At 42.4% G+C, this 20,859-nt stretch overlaps 1 protein-coding gene and 1 pseudogene across 3 annotated transcripts in view; both read right to left on the bottom strand.

Annotated features, from left to right (window-relative positions):
* The window catches only part of BLM (BLM RecQ like helicase), a 125,834-nt gene that overhangs the window by 57,433 nt on the left and 47,542 nt on the right, over positions 1–20,859 (bottom strand). For all 3 annotated transcript variants that reach the window (XM_066238694.1, XM_066238695.1, XM_066238696.1), the window contains 4 exons: positions 9,061–9,179; positions 4,950–5,063; positions 2,287–2,385; positions 1,922–2,070 (listed from right to left, as the gene is read on the bottom strand). In XM_066238694.1, coding sequence (XP_066094791.1) covers positions 1,922–2,070; positions 2,287–2,385; positions 4,950–5,063; positions 9,061–9,179 — 481 coding nt within the window. The remainder of the gene's footprint in view (positions 1–1,921; positions 2,071–2,286; positions 2,386–4,949; positions 5,064–9,060; positions 9,180–20,859) is intronic.
* On the bottom strand, positions 6,691–8,139 carry LOC136310294 (elongation factor 1-alpha 1 pseudogene; annotated as a pseudogene).

Genomic DNA, 20,859 nt, shown 5'->3' with positions numbered 1-20,859 from the left:
TGATCTTAGTTGAATTTGCTTATGTTCAGGGTGACTTCTTCCTTAGTGATCCCCAAAATAATTCTGTTTTCACTCATTCCCAAATGTAAAAAGGTTTAAAACCACTGTTGTAAATTATATAAATGTGAAATCTATGTTGTATACCTGAAATATAATATTGTGTAAACTATACTATTTTTTTTTAAGTGAGAAAAGGGGAGATAGTGAGACAGACTCCTGCATACGTCTGACCAGGATCCACCAGCAATCTCCCATCTGGGGTTGATGCTCAAATCAACCAAGCTATCCTCAGCACCTGAGGCTGACGCTCAGCTCAACTTAGCTATCCTCAGTGATCAGGCCTAATGCTCAAACCAATCGAGACACTGGTTTGAGAAGGGAAGAGGGAAAGGAAGAGAAGCACTGGTGGCTTCTCACATGTGCCCTGATCAGGGATAAAACCTGGGACATCTGTAGGACAGGCCAACATTCTACCCACTGAGCAAACAGGCCAGGGCCAATGTCAACTATACTTTAATTAAGAAAAGCTTTAGGCCCTGGCCGGTTGGCTCAGCGGTAGAGCGCTAGCCTGGCGTGCGGGGGACCCGGGTTCGATTCCCGGCCAGGGCACATAGGAGAGGCGCCCATTTGCTTCTCCACCCCCACCCCCTCCTTCCTCTCTGTCTCTCTCTTCCCCTCCCGCAGCCAAGGCTCCATTGGAGCAAGGATGGCCCGGGCACTGGGGATGGCTCCTTGGCCTCTGCCCCAGGCGCTGGAGTGGCTCTGGTCGCAGCAGAGCGACCCCCTGGAGGGGCAGAGAGTCGCCCCTGGTGGGCGTTCCGGGTGGATCCTGGTCGGGCGCATGCGGGAGTCTGTCTGACTATCTCTCCCTGTTTCCAGCTTCAGAAAAATACAAAAAAAAAAAAAAAAAAAAAAAAAAAAAGCTTTACATTCCAGGCCCTGGCTGGTCTAAAATAACCCAATACTGCCTATATATATGTGGGTATTTTTCTATTGTAGTTTTGGTTTTTTGTTGTTGTTGTTTTGTATTTTTCTGAAGTTGGAAAGGGGGAGGCAGTCAGACAGACTCCCAAATGCGGCCGACCGGGATCCACCCGGCATACCCACCAGGGGGCGATGCTCTGCCCATCTGCGGTGTTGCTCTGTTGCAATCAGAGCCATTCTAGCGCCTGAGGCAGAGGCCATGGAGCCATCCTCAGCGCCTGGGCCAACTTTTTGCTCCAATGGAGCCTTGGCTGCAGGAGGGGAAGAGAGAGACAGAAAGGAAGGAAAGGCGGAGGGGTGGCAAAGCAGATGGGCGCTTCTCCTGTGTGCCCTGGCTGGGAATCAAACCCGGGACTCCTGCACGCCAGGCTGATGCTCTACCACTGAACCACCCGCCCAGGGCCTCAACTGTAGTTTTTATTGTTGAATAATTATGGATTTGGTGCCAACAAGAAGCCCTTTGCTGTTGAGATGGAAACAAAGTTAAAAAGCTGTTCTAGTTTTCAATATTTTGGATGTCACTGGTACTTCAGGAGAAAGGACAAAGCAGGGTCACTGGTTCACTTCATGATGTATACTCTAGGGTGTATGGGAGCCAAAATGAGATAAATAAAAGCTAATTTATTACTGGGATGATCCCAGAGCTAACAGGAACAGCATGTACTGTGTCCCTACTTATAAAATAGGTACTGGGACAAAGTCCTCATTTCAGTTAAGTGAAGAAAAGCCCTAGAACCCTGGTTCCCAAATTTTGCTGAAAAATAGAAACACTTGGGGATTTTAAAAAACATACTGGCTCCCAGACCCAAAATTCTGACTTAATTGGCATCAGGCACAGCCTGGTTATTGGGATTTTTAAGCTCTCGGCAGATTATGATGTATAGCAATCTGAGAACCACTGCCCCAGGGTTTTAAAGTCATGACTTCAGCAACTTACACCTGAGGTTTGAGAATCTTCAGCTGAGTGAGGATGTCCTTCTGAACCCTGGGATTAGCTGTGGCAGTCAGAGCCATCACTGGAACAGAGGGGAACTTCTGGCGAAGCATATTCATTCTTTTATAATCTTGACGAAAATCATGTCCCCACTAATTGGGAAAAAACACACACACCGCTTTTCAGACTATTTAAATTTTCCTTATATACAAACACTGCTCACTATATTCAGAACCACCTTGTTCTTCAGAGGAATAGCAGAATAATTCACCCAATGTTTTTTTTTTTCTCTTCATTTCTGAAAATATATAATACTGTTGGGTAGGATATATTTATTGATATTTCAAGGCATAAAAAACACTACTTACCTGACTGACACAATGTGCTTCATCAATAACAAACCGTGCCAAGAGCTTCCTTTCATACAGATTCTCCAAAGTAGAAATCAGTCTGTTACTTGCACAGACCTAGATCAGAAATGAATTAATTAGACATCTAAGCACCACACCGCCTCAAGAATTTTGTCTTCAGGTTCCACTACAACTTAAGTTGCATTAAAACCTTCAGAGAAAATTGGTTCCTATCCCAATCTGTGAAGACTATTAGCAGAAGTAAGAAAAGAGCAAAGACATTTTAGAATGTTTAGCAATCAGTTGTTGTAAATTTTTTTTTCTGGACCTCAATATACCTGAGGGCAACGTTTACACTGGGAATAGTGTTATGGATAATTTACTTGCATGCCTGTTACCAGGCGGGAGGAATACACACTCATACAGATATACAAATGTATGTACATACATATATCATATACATGTATTTGTATGTATGCATGTATTTCGTAGCTTTGCCCATGACAGGGCCTAGAAGCAATGACATCCTATTATCAACGATCACATCTGGCACAGACATGGCAAAAGGACATGGAGGCCAGTGTGATGGAGGTCTCCCACAGGCCAAATCCAGGAAAATTAGAACATTGAATTACATAACAAAAATATGCCCTGAATGAATGGCTCAGCGGTAGAGTGGGGTCAAGCCAGCGTGTGGATGTCCCGGGATCGATTTCTGGTCAGAGTACACAGGAGAAGCGACCATCTGCTTCTCCACCCCTCTCCCTCTTCTATATCTCTTTCTTCACCTCCCACAGCCATGGCTCAATTGGTTTGAGTGCACCAGCCCAGCGTACTGAGGATGGCTTCATGGAGCTCCACCTCAGGTGCAAAAAATAGCTCAGTTGCAAGCATGGCCCCAGATGGGCAGAGAATTGGCCCCAGACAGTGGTTGCCAGGTAGATCCTGGTAGGGCACATGCAGGAGTCTATCTCCCCTCCCCTCACTTGGGAAAAAAAACATACATAACAAAAATCTACGCCTGACTAGGCAGTGGTGCAGTGGATAGAGCGTCGGACTGGGATGCTGAGAACCCAGGTTCGAAACCCCAAGGTCACCAGCTTGAGCGTGGGCTCATCTGGTTTGAGTGTGGATCATCAGCTTGCACCCAAGGTCACTGGCTCGAGCAAGGGGTTACTCGGTCTGCTGTAGCCCCAAAGTCAAGGCACATATGAGAAAGCAATCAATGAACAACTAAGGTGTTGCAACAAAAAACTGATGATTGATGCTTCTCATCTCTCTCCGTTCCCATCTGTCTGTCCCTGTCTATCCCTCTCTCTCTCTGTCTCTGTTAAAAAACAAAAACAAAAACAAAAACAAAAACAAAAAACTACCATAGTCCACTATATAAATTAAAAATCCAACATTTCGGCCCTGGCCAGCTGGCTCAGGGGTAGAGCACTGGCCCAGTGTGTGGATGTCCCGGGTTCAATTCCTGGCCAGGGCACACAGGAGAAGTGCCCATCTGTTTCTCCTCCCCCCCCCTCTCCTTTCTCTCTAGCCCTCTTTCCCTTCCCACAGCTAAAGCTCCACTGGAACAAAGCTGACCCAGGTGCTCAGGATGGATCCATGGCTTACATCTCAGGCACTAGAATGGCTCTGGTGCAATGGAGTAATGCCCCAGATGGGCAGAGCACCTCCCCCTAGTGGGCATGCCAGGTGGATCCTGGTTGGGAGCATGCAAGAGTCTCTCTGCTTCTCACTTTAGAGAAAAAAAAAAGTATGTATTCTAGTGAGCTTTTAGGACATAATAAAAAGAATATATTGGTTTCCACCCCCAGTTCCTGGCACAGAGCTCCTAAAACCCTTGTAATTTCCTGAGTGCTGAGAGCACTAGGAGTATCTTTTACTCTATTGAATAGACTCTGGAGAGGCTCCTGGGTGGGGTCTGCTCACCTGGAAGACCAAGCCACGATTAGAACCTTGGAATTTTCAGTCCCACCCCCCATCCTCCAGACAGGGAATAGGAGCTAAAAATAGAGTTAATAACTGTTGTGCTTACATAAGAAAGCCTCAATAATACCCTAAAAGTATGGGGTTCAGAGTTTCCAGTTTGGCAAACACATCTACACCAGGAGGGTGACGCTCTTTACCTTCATGGGGACAGACACCACTGTGTTCAGGACCCTCCCACACCTCACCCTATGCACCTCTTCCTCTAGTCTAGCTATTCATGAGTATCCCTTTATCATGTCCTTTAATATACTGGTAAACTTAAGTGCTGCCCTGAGTTCCATGGGCTGCTATAGCAAACTAATCAAACCTAAGAAGGGACTCAGGAACTTCCTTGTAGCCTAATCAGACAGAAATATGAGTAACCCAGGGACCTACTACTTGTGACCAGCACCTGAAGTGGGTGGGAACAATCTTGTGGGAAGAGCCTGCAAGCTGTGAGATCCGGCACTATCTCTGGGTAGGTAGTGTCAGAATTGGGTTAAATTGCAGGACACCCAGCCATTGTAATAAGAATTGCTTGGTGGAAGGATAAACTCTCTACATATTTGGTGGCCAGAATGAAGTATTTATTCTATTAGTAAAGAAGAGAGATACAGGAGGGAAAGATTGGGTTTTTCCTTACTCAGGAGGGAAAACTGAATTGTTCTAACACAGCTTTAGTATATTTTAAATGATAAAATACAAACCTTCTCTGGAGTGACATACAGAAGTTTTATAATTGGATCTTTTTTTGATAATTGGAGGTAAATACTTGTAGCTTCTGAGTCAGTCTTATCACCTGTCAGATATGTTGCTGGAATCTAAGTACAAAAATAGTAAAGTTTAAATTTTATACATTAAGGTGACTTAAGCTTACATTTATCCTTAGCTCTTAAGAATATTTTTACAAATTGTATATCAAACCTGTTAAAGATAATCTCAATGTAACAAAAATAACAAATAATCAGTACATATTTTTAACAAACCATATTAACTATAATTCAAAATGCTCTTCTCATTGTTTTTTCTTTTTTTTTTTTTTGTTCTTTACTTCCTTTGCTGTTCAAATACATAAGTAAGATAAACATGAACTCAAAATCCAAGAGATCCAGTCCTAATATACAGCTGCAGTCTCTTTTACGTAAATGAAACTTCAGGGTTTTAATGCACAATGCCCTGGCCGGTTGGCTCAGCGGTAGAGCGTCGGCCTAGCGTGCGGAGGACCCGGGTTCGATTCCCGGCCAGGGCACACGGGAGAAGCGCCCATTTGCTTCTCCACCCCTCCGCCGCACTTTCCTCTCTGTCTCTCTCTTCCCCTCCCGCAGCCAAGGCTCCATTGGAGCAGGGATGGCCCGGGCGCTGGGGATGGCTCTGTGGCCTCTGCCTCGGGCGCTGTTGTGGCTCTGGTCGCAACATGGCGACACCCAGGATGGGCAGAGCATCGCCCCATGGTGGGTGTGCCGGGTGGATCCCGGTCGGGCGCATGCGGGAGTCTGTCTGGCTGTCTCTCCCTGTTTCCAGCTTCAGAAAAATGAAAAAAAAAAAAAAAAAGGCACAACAATGATGAAACATCATGGATGTTTCAACAATAGCTACCATCACTGTATTAAGACATTCTTTGGAAGAAAAATGAAACCAATGGTCTTACTGAAAGGTAATGGCTCATAACCTGGAAACAGTTTGTTTTTTCCCCCCAACTTCCAGCATCATTTATTTTTCCTGGACTCTGGATACAATTAATTATAGCAAGACAACACTCCATACTATTTGTCTCATTTTAGTTTTTTTTAACTACACCTCAGTATTTTGTAAATGTGAATTCACATTCCAGTGTAACTAGAAAACTAAAATTTGACAGAACAAATCAAGTCAATATTCATTGATCTAACTACAGAATTTTAAATGTAACACATGAACTTTAACAGAATTTGGCCTCCATAAAGTAGCTTACATATAAACAAGTTACTTTGCTTATCTGTCCTATTTACTATTATACTTAACAGACACTCAGTTTTTTAGTATATAAAGATGATTCTCCTTCAGACAGTGGAAAAAAAGTCACCACCCAGAAAAACAGAATTATCCAATTCTGAAGTATCAGCACATGTAACACCAGAAATAAGCAACTCGTAAGTCTTTTTTAAATAGTATAAGAGAAAGTTACAGTTTTGACCAAAAGAAAACACAGGTTTCTCATTAAACTTTGCTTTAATGGGTCTCAAAATTCTGAGACAGGTTTTTGGTCAAGTTGTTTCCATTAAAAAGTATTGATTTTTAAAAACTAATAACTTAAAAACTGCCACATACACAAAAAACCAAATGGTCCACAAAACATTCTCCTTTCCTTCTGAAGGTTTAATGATGCATTGTAATAGTTAATCAGTCTTTTACTATTAAACTTAAATGGCCAATTGAGACAAATATTAGTTCTGAGACCGTTCTTTCCACCACTGATTAAGACTGGGGTGGCAGGTATTGGGGGTAATATTCATTTAGCCTTCTGAGCTTTCTGGGCAGACTTGGTGACTTTGCCAGCTCCAGCTGCCTTCTTATCTACCGCTTTGATGACACCCACAGCAACTGTCGGTCTCATGTCACGAACAGCAAAACGGTCCAGAGGAGGATAGTCAGAGAAGCTCTTGACACACATGTGCTTGCCAGGAACCATGTCACAATGGCAGCATCACCTGATTTCAAAAAATTTGGGCCATCTTTCACCTTTTTGCCAGAACGGCGGTCAATCTTCTTCAACTCAGCAAATTTGCAAGCAAAATGAGCTGTGTGACAATCCAGCACAGGCGCATAGCCAGCACTGATTTGGCCTGGATGGTTTAGTATAATCACCTGCGCTGTGAAGCCAGCTGCTTCCACTGGTGGATCATTTTTGCTGTCACCAGCCATACTGCCATGTTAAACATCTTTGACAGACACATTCTTGACATTGAAGCCTACACTGTCCCCAAGAAGAACTTTACTCAAAGCTTCATGGTGCATTTCAACAGACTTGACTTCAGTTGTAACATTGACTGGAGCAAAGGTGACCACCATGCTGAGTTTGAGAACACTGGTCTCCAATCGGCCCACAGGTACTGTACCAATACTACCAATTTTGTAGACATCCTGGAGGGGCAGATGCAGGGGCTTGTCATTTGGACGAGTTGGTGGCAGAATGCAATCCAGAGCTTCAAGCAGTGTGGTTCTGCTGGCACTGCCATCTTTACCGGTAACTTTCCATCCCTTGAACCAGGGCATATTAGCACTTGACTCAAGCATGTTGTTGCCATTCCAACCAGAAATAGGCATAAATGCTACTGTGTCAGGGTTGTAGCCAATTTTCTTAATGTAGGTGCTGACTTCTTTAACAATTTCCTCCTATCTCTTCTGGGTATAGGGAGGCTTAGTTGGATCCATTTTGTTAACACCAACAATCAGTTGTTTCACACCCAGTGTGTACGCCAGAAGGGTGTGCTCGCAGGTCTGCCCATTTTTGGAGAAACCTGCTTCAAATTCACCAACACCAGCAGCAACAATCAGGACAGCACAGTCTGCCTGAGATGTACCTACAATCATGTTTTTGATAAAGGCTGTGTCCTGGGGCATCAATGATGGTCACATAATACTTGCTGCTCTCACATTTCCACAGGGAGACATCACTGGTGATACCACATTCACGTTCAGCCTTCAGTTTATCAAAGTCCCAGGCACACTTGAAGGAGCCCTTCCCCATCTCAGCAGCCTCCTTCTTGAATTTTTCAATGGTTCTTTTGTTGATCCCACCACATTTGTAGATCAGATGGCCAGTAGTGGTTGACTTGCCGGAATCTACATGACCAATGACTACGATGTTAATATGGGTCTTTTCCTTTCCCATTTTGGCCTTGCATTAGTGGTGGTTTTCAAGACACCTGTGTTCTGGTGGCAAACCCGTTGCAAAAAAAAAGGTGGAAACAGTTTTGTTTGGTCACAATACACAGGAGTTAGTAGAATGCATTCATATTCTTAATCTCAGCCAGGAGGAAAAAGGAGACGTGTGTGGGCACCTGCAGGTGTATGAACTTTAAGATATTCAGGGAGTGATATAAGAACTATGCTAATCTGGCAGTAATAGGAAAAGAAATCCTTTCATATTAGTAAAAAAAAACTTACATCAGCAAAACACAAGTTAAAAGTTCTTTCTAAAGTATATTCTTCTAGAATAAAACCAGATTGTACAGAGATCAGAATTTTCAAAGACTTATGCTTAAATAAATGTACAACTTAATGTAATTGCTGAATTTTATTCTTATAATTCACAAACTATTAAATAAAAAAGGTAGCCAAGAGTACTAAAATATAATTATAGCCCTGGCCGGTTGGCTCAGTGGTAGAGTGTCAGCCTGGCGTGCAGAAGTCCCGGGTTCGATTCCCGGCCAGGGCACACAGGAGAAGCGCCCATCTGCTTCTCCACCCCTCCCCCTCTCCTTCCTCTCTGTCTCTTTCTTCCTCTCCCGCAGCCGAGGCTCCATGGGAGCAAAGATGGCCCAGGCGCTGGGGATGGCTCCTTGGCCTCTGCCCCAGGCGCTAGAGTGGCTCTGGTCGCAACAGAGTGATGCCCCGGAGGGGCAGAGCATCGCCCCCTGGTGGGCAGAGCGTCGCCCCTGGTGGGCGCGCCGGGTGGATCCCGGTCAGGCGCATGCGGGAGTCTGTCTGACTGTCTCTCCCCGTTTCCAGCTTCAGAAAAATAAAAAAAATATATATATAATTATAATTATTTATAAATATAGTTATGTTTTTCTTAGTATCTTTATTATAATTAGTAGTGTTTTGTTTTTCACTTACATCCAATGAAGTCAGCTTTTGGACTTGATCCACTATAAGTGATCTCAAGGGAGAAATGACAATAGTGACCCCAGGAGAAACACAAGCAGGGAGCTGGTAACACAAACTTTTACCACCTCCTAAAAGAGAAATGACAAAAAAATACATCAGAGAAATGACAAAAAAATATGACAGTTTCTATCTTGAGGCAAAAGTTACAAAGTAAACCACATATGATACTTAAGGTAATTAATAGGACAATTAACACCAAGTTATATTCCCCATGGTGCAAACAATTTGTCATATTCAAATGCGCCAAAATACTTGGGTAATTTAAATGTGTAAAGATGATCTTTTAGGACATTTCATGTAGGTACATACGACTGCAAAAACAACAATCTTAAAATGGCAGGGCAGGAAACTTAAAATGCCATAGAATTCCTTCAAAAGTATATTTGGGACTGACCAGGAGGTAACAGTGGATAAAGCACTAGGCTGGGATGCTGAGGACCCAGGTTCGGGGGCCCAGAAACCCCGAAGGTGCCAGCTTGAGCATGGGATCATAGACATGACCCCATGGTTGCTAGCTTGAGCCCAAAGGTCACTGGCTTCAGCAAGGGGTCACTGGCTTGACCCTGGGTCAAGGCATATATGAGAAAGCAATCAGTGAACTAGTACAAGTTGAAGCTTCTCATGTTTCTCCCTTCCTGTTTATCTCCATCTGTCCCTTTCTCTCTCACTGAAAAAGTCTACCGGGAAATCCAAATGCAGTACAAGGGGTACACTAGGATTAAAAAAAAAAAATTCTATATAATACTTAACATCAACCTATTCCTGTATGTGCCCTGACTGGGGATTGAATCCCCCCACTCCAAGTCTTTGCATATCGTAAGGACATTCTAACCAACTGAGCATTCTGGCCAAGACTATAATATTTAATTTTTAAAGAGTTAAAATGTTATAAAAAATAGAACATTAAAACCCATATTTAACATGGTTTACAGTTTCTTTGATGATCCAGAGGGCACTTCAAGAATCTCAGTTAAAAAAAAAAAAAATCTCAGTTTTGATGAGATTCTAAGATGGCAGTGGAGTAGGTAGACGCACAGACTCCCAGCACACACCGCCAAACTGGACTAAAAATTAATTTAGGTACATAGAAGAAGACATAGGTACTAAATTCATGGACCTGGGTTTTAAAGAGCATTTTATGAATTTGACTCCAAAGGCAAGAGAAGTGAAGGCACAAATTAATGAATGGGACTGCATCAGACTAAGAAGTTTTTGCTCAGCAAGAGAAACTGATAACAAAATAAACAGAAAGTCAACTAAATGGGAAATGATATTTTCAAACAACAGCTCAGATAAGGGCCTAATATCCAAAATATACAAAGAACTCATAAAACTCAACAACAAACAAACAAACAATCTAATAAAAAAAATGGGAAGAGGACATGAACAGACACTTCTCCAAGGAAGAAATACAAATGGCCAACAGATATACGAAAAGATGCTCATCTTCTTTAGTTATTAGAGAAATGCAAATCAAAACTGCAATGAGATACCACCTCACACCTGTTAGATTAGCTATTATTAACAAGACAGGTAATAGCAAATGTTGGAGAGGCTGTGGAGAAAAAGGAACCCTCATACACTGTTGGTGGGAATGTAAAGTAGTACAACCATTAGGGAAGAAAGTATGGTGGTTCCTCAAAAAACTGCAAATAGAACTACCTTATGACCCAGCAATCCCTCTACTGGGTATATACCCCCAAAACTCAGAAACACTGATACGTAAAGACACATGCAGCCCCATGTTCATTGCAGCATTGTTCACAGTGGCCAGGACATGGAAACAACCAAAAAGCCCGTCAATAGATGACTGGATAAAGAAGATGTGGCACATATACACTATGGAATACTACTCAGCCATAAGAAATGATGACATCGGATCATTTACAGCAAAATGGTGGGATCTTGATAACATTATACGAAGTGAAATAAGTAAATCAGAAAAAAACAGGAACTGCATTATTCCATACGTAGGTGGGACATAAAAGTGAAACTAAGAGACATTGATAAGAGTGTGGTGGTTACGGGGGGAGGGGGGAAAGGGAGAGGGAAAGGGGGAGGGGCACAAAGAAAACTAGATAGAAGGTGACAGAGGACAATCTGACTTTGGGTGATGGGTATGCAACATAATTGAACAACAAGATAACCTGGACTTGTTATCTTTGAATATATGTATCCTGATTTATTGATGTTGCCCCATTAAAAAAATAAAATTATTAAAAAAAAAATTAATTTAGGAACAACGAAAAACCCAACTTTGGACTAAAAGAACAGGTCTCAAAAACCAAGGAGCAGGCCCTGGCCGGTTGGCTCAGCGGTAGAGCATCGGCCTGGCATGCGGGGGACCCGGGTTCGATTCCCAGCCAGGGCACGTGGGAGAAGCGCCCATTTGCTTCTCCACCCCCCTTCCTCTCTGTCTCTCTCTTCCCCTCCCGCAGCTAAGGCTCCATTGGAGCAAAGATAGCCTGGGCGCTGGGAATGGCTCCTTGGCCTCTGCCCCAGGCGCTAGAGTGGCTCTGGTCGCGGCAGAGCGACGCCCTGGAGGGGCAGATCATCGCCTCCTGGTGGGCAGAATGTCGCCCCTGGTGGGCGTGCTGGGTGGATCCTGGTCGGGCGCATGCGGGAGTCTGTCTCTCCCCGTTTCCAGCTTCAGAAAAATACAAAACAACAACAACAAAAAAAACAACAGCCAAGGAGCAAAGAAGAATCCACACTGATCCTGGTAGGGAGTGCAGGGGCGCAGTGGGGGTTCCCCTGCTTCCAAGAGTGTGAGGAGGCTGAGGCTGAGAACCCAGAAGGGCTCTCATTACAAGGAAAGAGACTTGAGAGACGGGGGCCCGCAGTCTCAGAACTGGAGACCCAGCCTAGAAATCCAGGGACTGGCGGAGACAGACAGAAAGCATTGAGAGGGGAGTGGAACAAAGTTCTGTGTGTGGGAAGCGGTGGAGGTGCCTTAAAGGAACAGAGCAGAAAATATCGCTCACAACCACTTGCCACGGGCCCTGAGGGCGAGGAGAGTTGAGAAGACTGACTTGTTTTTCAAAAACAAAGTGGGAATAGTGAGACAGACGGTGACAGGCAGAGGAATGCCTGGGATGACCTGAGAAGCTGACCAATCCAGTGCAGAGGCAGCCATAGCTGTGGGACAGGTTGATCCCTCCACACAGCACAAGCCTAAAGTGGTTCTGGGTGACCCACCTCCAGAAAGCTCTCCAGCTCCAATCAGTGTGAAGGATCCAGTTGAAAGCAAGAAGTGGGGTGGAGGGGCTGTAACTCAGGTCTCCAGAGAGGTCTGAGATACACCTCCCCCTAATGAAGCTGAGAAAGCGCCTGCTCCCAGAGAGCAGCTGGCAGAACAGCATTCAGATTCTTCGAGGTCACACCCACTGCATTCCTGGATAGTTTCAAGTAAACCCCCTGCTGAGATCAGTAAACAAGCCTACCACTGAGATAAGTAAACTGAAAACAAACAAATCAAGACTTCAAAGCAGCTCTATTAGGTAAGGAGACCACAACTAGAACAAGCCTGCAAACCTCACACAGAAACAATGGGAAGGCAGAGAAACATAAGTCACATGCTTCAATGAGACAAATCCTCAGAAAAAGTCCTGGATAAAATGGAAGTAATCAAATTATTGGATGTAGAGTATAAAATGATTGTTAGGATGCTTAAGGATCTCAAAGCTACAATGGATGGACTTAATGAACACCTCAATAAAGAAATTGTAAGCATCAAAAAGGACACAGAAATCATAAAGAAGAACCAGACAGAAATGACAAACACAATATCAGAAATAAAGACTATACAAGAGGGAATTAAAAGCAGGCTGGATGAAACAGAGGATTGAATCAGCGACTTAGAGGACAAGATAAGCGAAAGCACGGAAGCAGAACAGCAAAAAGAAAAGAGGATCAAAAAGTCTGAGGAAACTCTAAGAGAGCTCTGTGACAACATGAAGAGAAACAATATCCACATAATAGGGGTTTCTGAAGGAGAAGAGAAAGAACAAGGGATAGAGGACATGTTTGAAGAAATTATAGCCAAAAATTCCCCTAAATTGATGCTGAAAGAGTCACACAGGTTCAAGAAACAAAGAGAACCCCATTAAAAAAGAACCCAAAGATACTCACACCAAGACATATCATAATCAAAATACCAAAGATAAGAGATAAAGAAAGAATACTAAAAGCTGTAAGAGAAAAAAAAGTCAATCACCTACAAAGGAACCTCCATAAGGATGACATCTGACTTTTCAACAGAAACACTTGAGGCCAGAAGGGAATGGCAAGAAATATTCAGGGTAATACAGAACAAGAACCTACAACCAAGACTTCTTTATCCAACAAGACTATCGTTTAAAATTGAAGGAAAAATAAAAAGCTTCCCAGACAAAAAATAAAAAACCCCTCACCCCTCAAGGAATTCATCACAACCAAACCAATGCTGCAAGAAATGTTAAGGGGCCTGCTCTAAAGAGAACAAAGCGGGTGGAAAAAAACTAGTAAAAGAGGAATGTAGATTTAAAGAAAAAAATGGCAATAAACAACTACATATCAATAATAGCCTTAAATGTAAATGGATTAAATGCTCTAATCAAAAGACATAGGGTAGCTGAATGGATAAGAAAACAGGATCTGTACATATGCTGTCTACAAGAGACCCACCTCAGAACAAAAAATACACATAGACTGAAAGTAAAAGGATGGGGGAAAAATTTCATGTAAATGGAAATAAAAAAAGCTGGGGTAGCAATACTTATATCTGACAAAATAGACTTTAAAACAAAGACTATAGTAAGGGATAAAGAAGGTCACTACATAATGATAAAGGGAGCAATCCAATAGGAAGAGATAACCATTATAAATATCTATGCTCCTATAATAGGTGCACCTATTATAGGAGCACCTACATATATAAAGCAGACTTTGATGGACATAAAGGGAGAGATCAACAGCAATACTATAATAGTAGGGGATTTCAATACCCCAATAACATCATTGGATAGGTCCTCAAGAAAGAAAATTAACAAAGAAACAGCAGAATTAAGGGACACACAAGATCAGAGGTTCCCAAACTTTTTACACAGAGGACCAGTTCACTGTCCCTCAGACGGTTGGAGGGCCGCCACATACAGTGCTCGTCTCACTGACCACCAATGAAAGAGGTGCCCCTTCCGAAGTGCGGCGGGGGCTGGATAAATGGCCTCAGGGAGCCGCATGCAGCCCATGGGCTGTAGTTTGGGGACACCTGCACTAGATCATCTTCAAAACTTTTCACCCTAAAGCAGCAGAATATACATTCTTTTCAAGTGCACATGGTACATTCTCCAGGATAGACCACATATTAGGGCATAAAACGAGTATCAATAAATTTAAGAAGATTGAAATCATATCAAGTATCTTCTCTGGCCACAATGGCATGAAACAACAAATCAACTACAATAGAAAAAGTGAAAAACACTCAAACACCTGGAAACTAAGCAGCATGTTATTAAATAACAAATGGGTCAACAATAATATCAAGGGAGAAATAAAAAATTTCCTTGAAACAAATGAAAATGAGCATGTAACAACTCAAAATCTGTGGGACTCAGCAAAAGCAGACCTGAGAGGGAAGTTCATAGCATTACAGGCATACCTTAAGAAGCTAAAAAAAAGCTCAAATAAACAACTTAATCCTGCAACTGAAAGAACTAGAAAAAGAATAGCAAGTAAAGCCCAGAGGAAGTAGAAGGAAGGAAATAATAAAGATCAGAGTGGAAATAAATGACATAGAGACTAAAAAAACAATACAGAGGATCAATAAAACCAAGAGCTGAGGTTCTTTGAAAAAGTAAACAAGATCGATGAACCCTTAGCCACGCTCACCAAGAAAATAAGAAAAAGGACTCCAATAAATAAAATTAGAAATGAGGGTGTAGAAGTAACAACGGACATAGCAAAAATACAAAGGATTGTAAGAAAATACTACGAAGATCTGTATGCCAAAAATCAGACAACCTAGGTGAAATGGACAAATTCCTTGAAACATATAATCTTTCAAAAATCAATCTGGAAGAATCAGAAAAGCTAAATAGAGCAATTACAACAAATGAGATCAAAACTGTTCTCAAAAAACTCCCAACAAACAAAAGCCCTGGGCCAGATGGCTTCACAAGCAAGTTGTATCAAACATTCAAAGAAGAACTAACTCCTATCCTTCTCAAGCTATTTAAAAAAATTCAAGAGGAGGGAAAACTTCCAAGCTCCTTTTATGAGGCAAACATAATTCTGATTCCAAAACCAGGCAAAGACAACACAAAGAAAGAAAACTATAGGCCAATATCCCTGATGAATTTAGATGCTAAAATTCTCAACAAAATATTAGCAAGCCGGATCCAGCAATACAGGAAAAAAAATCATACATCATGATCGAGTGGGATTTATGCTGGGGAGGGAAGGCTAATACAATATTCACAAATCAATCAATGTGATTCATCACATAAACAAAAGGACAAAAACCATATGATAATATCAACAAATGCAGAAAAAGCATTCAATAAAATCCAGCACCCATTTATGACCAAAACTCTCAACAAAGTGGGAATACAGGGAACATACCTCAACATGATAAAGGCCATCTATAACAGACCCATGGCCAACATCATACTCAATGGGCAAAAATTAAAAGCAATCCCCTTAAGATCAGGAATAAGGCAGGGGTGCCCCCTTTCACCACTCTTACTCAATATAGTTCTAGAGGCCCTGGCCGGTTGGCTCAGCGGTAGAGCGTTGGCCTAGCGTGCGGAGGACCCGGGTTCGATTCCCGGCCAGGGCACACAGGAGAAGCACCCATTTGCTTCTCCACCCCTCCGCCGCGCCTTCCTCTCTGTCTCTCTCTTCCCCTCCCGCAGCCAAGGCTCCATTGGAGCAAAGATGGCCCGGGCGCTGGGGATGGCTCTGTGGCCTCTGCCCCAGGCGCTAGAGTGGCTCTGGTCGCAACATGGCGACGACCAGGATGGGCAGAGCATCGCCCCCTGGTGGGCAGAGCATCGCCCCATGGTGGGCGTGCCGGGTGGATCCCGGTCGGGCGCATGCGGGAGTCTGTCTGACTGTCTCTCCCTGTTTCCAGCTTCAGAAAAATGCAAAAAAAAAAAAATTAAAAAAAAAATTAAAAAAAAAAAAAAAAAAAAAAAATATAGTTCTAGAAGTCCTAGCCACAGCAATCAGACAAGAATATAAAATAAAAGGCATCCAACTTGGAAAAGATGAAGTAAAACTATCATTATTTGCTGATGTTATGATATTGTACATAGAAAACCCTAAAGTCACAGTCAAAAAATACTGGACCCGATAAATGAATTCAGCAAGGTGGCAGGATATAAAATTAATACTCAGAAATCAGAGGCATTTTTATACACTAACAATGATCTGTCTGAAAGAGAAATTAAGAAAACAGTCCCCTTCACTATTGCAACAAAGAAATAAAAAGTACCTAGGAGTAAATTTAACCAAGGAGGTTCAAGACATGTACTCGGAAAATTATAAAACATTGATAAAAGAAATCAAGGAAGATACAAATGGAAGCATATACCGTGTTCATGGTTAGAAGAATAAACATCATTAAAATGTACATTTTAAACAAACAAATTTATAAATTCAATGCAATTCCCATTAAAATACCAATGACATACTTCAAAGATATAAAACAAATATTCTAAAAAATTCATATGGAACCAAAAATGAACACAAATAGCCTCAGCAATCTTGAAAAAGAATAATAAAGTGGGTGGTATCACACTTCTGGATGTTAAGGTATATACAAGGCCATTGTACTCAAAACAGCTTGGTACTGGCATAAGAACAGGAATACAGATCAATGGAACAGAACGGAGAACCCAGAAATAAACCCGCACCTTTATGGACAATTGATATTTGACAAGGGTAATAGCATACAATCCAGTAAAGACAGTCTGTTTAACAAATGGTGTTGGGAAAATTGGACAGCTACCTGCAAAAAAATAAAACTAAACCACCAACTTTCACCATTCACAAAAACAAACTCAAAATGGATAAAAGACTTAAATATAAGTCAAGAAACCATAAGTATCCTATTGGAATACATAGGCAATAAGCTCTCTGACATCACTCGCAGCAATATATTTGCTGATTTATCTACATGGGCAAGGGAAATAAAGGACAGGTTAAACAAATGGAACTATATCAAACTAAAAAGCTTTTGCACAGCTAAAGACAATATGAACAAAATAAAAAGGCAACCCACACAATGGGAGAACATATTCGACAACACGAATATGTTCGGGGTTAATAACCAAAATTTATAAAGAACTTGTAAAACTCAACACCAGGAAGATAAACAATCTAATCAAAAAATAGGCAAAAGGAATGAATAGACACTTCTCCAAAGAGGACATACAGATGGCCAATAGGCAGATGAAAAAATGCTCAACATCACAAATCATTAAGAGAAATGCCAATTAAAACCACAATGAGATATCACCTCACACCAGTCAGAATGGCGCTCATCAACAAAACAACACAGAATAAGTGTTGGCGAGGCTGCGCAGAAAAGGGAACCATCCTGCACTGCTGGTGGGAACGCAGACTGGTGCAGCCACTGTGGAAAACGGTATGGAGATTCCTCAAAAAATCAAAAATGGAACTGCCTTTTGACCCAGCTATCCCACTTTTAGGAATATATCCTAAGAATACCACATCAATGATTCAAAAGGAGAAATGCACCCCCATGTTTATGGCAGCATTGTTTACAATAGCCAAGATCTAGAAACAGCCCAAGTGTCTGGACGAGTAGACTAAAAAGCTTTGGTACAGCCTGACCAGGTGGTGGCGCAGTGGATAGAGCGTCGGACTGGGATGCGGAAGACCCAGGTTCGAGACTCCGAGGTCGCCAGCTTGAGCGTGGGCTCATCTGGTTTGAGCAAAAATTCACCAGGTTGGACCCAAGGTCACTGGCTCAAGCAAGGGGTTGCTCGGTCTGCTGAAGGCCCACGGTCAAGGCATGTATGAGAAAGCAATCAATGAACAACTAAGGTGTTGCAATGCGCAACGAAAAACTAATGATTGATGTTTCTTATCTCTCCGTTCCCGTCTGTCTGTCCCTGTCTATCCCTCACTCTGACTCTGCGTCTTTGTAAATAAATAAATAAATAAATTTGGGGGGGGGGAAGCTTTGGTACATATATACAATGGAATACTATGCGGCCATGAAAGAGGAAATATTACTTTTTGCGACAACATGGATGGACCTGGAAACTATTATGTTAAGTGAAATAAGCCAGGCAGTGAAAGAAAAATATCATATGACCTCACTCATTTGAGGAATCCAACAAATAATATGAACTGAAGAACCAAATAGAGACAGAGGCAGGATCAAAGGATCAAGAGGGAAAGTGGACAGAGGGAAAGGTGATGATAAGAGGATGAGAACAGAAAAGCAAATCCTGGAGGGAAGTGGGGAGGGCGTTACGAGGAGGGGGATGTACTGGGAAATACAGGGGAGGAGAGGATGTATTTGGGGGAACACTAGAATCTATGTAAACACAATAAATTAAAAAAATAAAAGATGTTTGTTAAACCGCTAGCATGAGTATCAGTTTTTACTACCCATACTCTTATCAATAAGGTAATATTCTTCCTTTGACATATAAGAAGGGTAGAATTACATTTGTGTGTACTAACAGACGATAAAAAGAAATTTCATGACCAAACCCAAGTGGAATCTCTCTCCATGTAACTCTAATACAAATGGCAAGACAATCAGTACATATTTAATGGTAATTAAAATGATTAATCGCTCATTTCAACTTCATCAGTCCACTAATGGTAAAAATTTGTGCTATGCAGTTTCAGTTTTTGATTTTTTTAAAAAACACATTCTATCTGTATGTGTAGTAAGTAAATTTCACTTTAGTATATATGTATAAATGTCAAGGACAAGAGCAAGAAGCTGAGTTCTACTTTCTGCCCTATCACTTAATAGGTTATGTGACTTAGATATGCCATTTAACCTTACCATGACTAAATTTTATTACCTCCAAAATATACTACATCAGTGGCTTACAAGTTTTTTGTGTAAAAGAAATTTTATTTGGAATTTTTGAGAGTATATAAATCAAAAGGTGTGAAAGGACACTTAAAAATGCCCCCTCAGAAACCTAAAGTAGTGTTTTTCAACTGCCAGAACATGGACCAGCGCTGGTGCACAAAAGGCTGGCAGACGGCACCAGTTCAGGAACCAGTGGTTGAAAAATACTGCCTTGTGGCCCTGGCCGGTTGGCTCAGTGGTAGAGCGTCGGCCTAGCGTGCAGGAGTCCCGGGTTCGATTCCCTGCCTGGACACACAGTAGAAGCACCCATCTGCTTCTCCACCCCTCCCCCTCTCTGTCTCTCTCTTCCCCTCCCGCAGCCAAGGTTCCACTGGAGCAAAGTTGGCTCGGGCACTGGGGATGGCTCCATGGCTTCTGCCTCAGGCGCTAGAATGGCTCTGGTTGAAACAGAGCAACACCCCAGATGGGCAGAGCATCGCCCCCTGGTGGGCATGCCGGGTGGATCCCGGTCGGCCGCATGAAGGAGTCTGTCTGACTGCATCTCCGTTTCCAGCTTCGGAAAAATACAAAAAAAAAAAATACTGCCTTGAAAGACCTTGGACTAGCCAGGGCCCTTTCCTGCTTTAGTTCTGGAATACTAAGTTAGAATCACCACAGAGTGAACAAGTTAATGAAATATGAGGTGATTAAACCAACATCATTTAAAATTAGTTTGAAAAAATTCAGATGCTCAGACACTATTTAACAATAATGGCAATAACTATAATTGCTTTGTTTTTGTTTTTTTTGCTTGCTTTTTATTTTTTAAGTGAAAAATGGAGAGACAGAGTCAGATTCCCAAATGCGTCCGAACTGGGATCCACCCAGCAAGCCCCCTATGGGGTGATGCTCTGCCAATCTGGGACCGCTGCTCTGTTACTCAGCAATTGAGATATTTTAGTGCCTGAGGTAAAGCCATGGTGCTCTCCTCAGCACCTGGGGCCAACCTGCTCAAACCACTTCAGCCATGACTGCAGGAGAAGAAAGAGAGAAAGAGAGAGAGAGAAAGAGAGAAAGGAAGGTGGAGAAGCAGATGGTCGCTTCTCTTGTGTGCCCTGACTAGGAATCGAATCTGGGGTTTCCACAAGCCAGGCCAGGCTGACGCTCTACGCTGAGCCAACCGGCTAGGGCCTATAATTGCTTAAGGTCACAACAAGGCGAGTAAAAGGCAGAGGGAAAGAGACATGTGTTAAGTACTCAAGCTCCAAACTCCTCATGCTTCTTATCCTAACTGCTTATTTAATATTCTGACTCAGATGACTACAAATCACTCAACAGCTGTTATAAACATTTATAGCACAGTGAAAAGTCCTGGACCTCTACAAAATAGGCCAAGAAAGAATAACACTAAATGCTTTTAATTCTCATGACACTCCGTAAAGCAGGTACTTTATTATTATCACCCCACTGCATACATGGGGTTCAGGAGGTGAAGTGCCTTGCTCATGGTCACACCGCTGATAAACTGTAGGGCGGCCATCCATCACTCCGAAGCTGATGATTTTAACCACCGTGCAACACTAGATTGTACCAAATAAAATGCCAGAAACGGTCATGTTTCCATTCCAGTCCTACATTTTTGTTCATGTTCCAGACTAATTTAGATTAGAAAAAAAATTCCTGAAGAGAAATTCTAGATCAGT

This window comes from Saccopteryx bilineata, chromosome 7, assembly GCF_036850765.1.
Source record: "Saccopteryx bilineata isolate mSacBil1 chromosome 7, mSacBil1_pri_phased_curated, whole genome shotgun sequence".
Classification (NCBI taxonomy): Eukaryota; Metazoa; Chordata; class Mammalia; order Chiroptera; family Emballonuridae; genus Saccopteryx; species Saccopteryx bilineata.
This window is presented reverse-complemented; position numbering and strand designations above follow the sequence as displayed.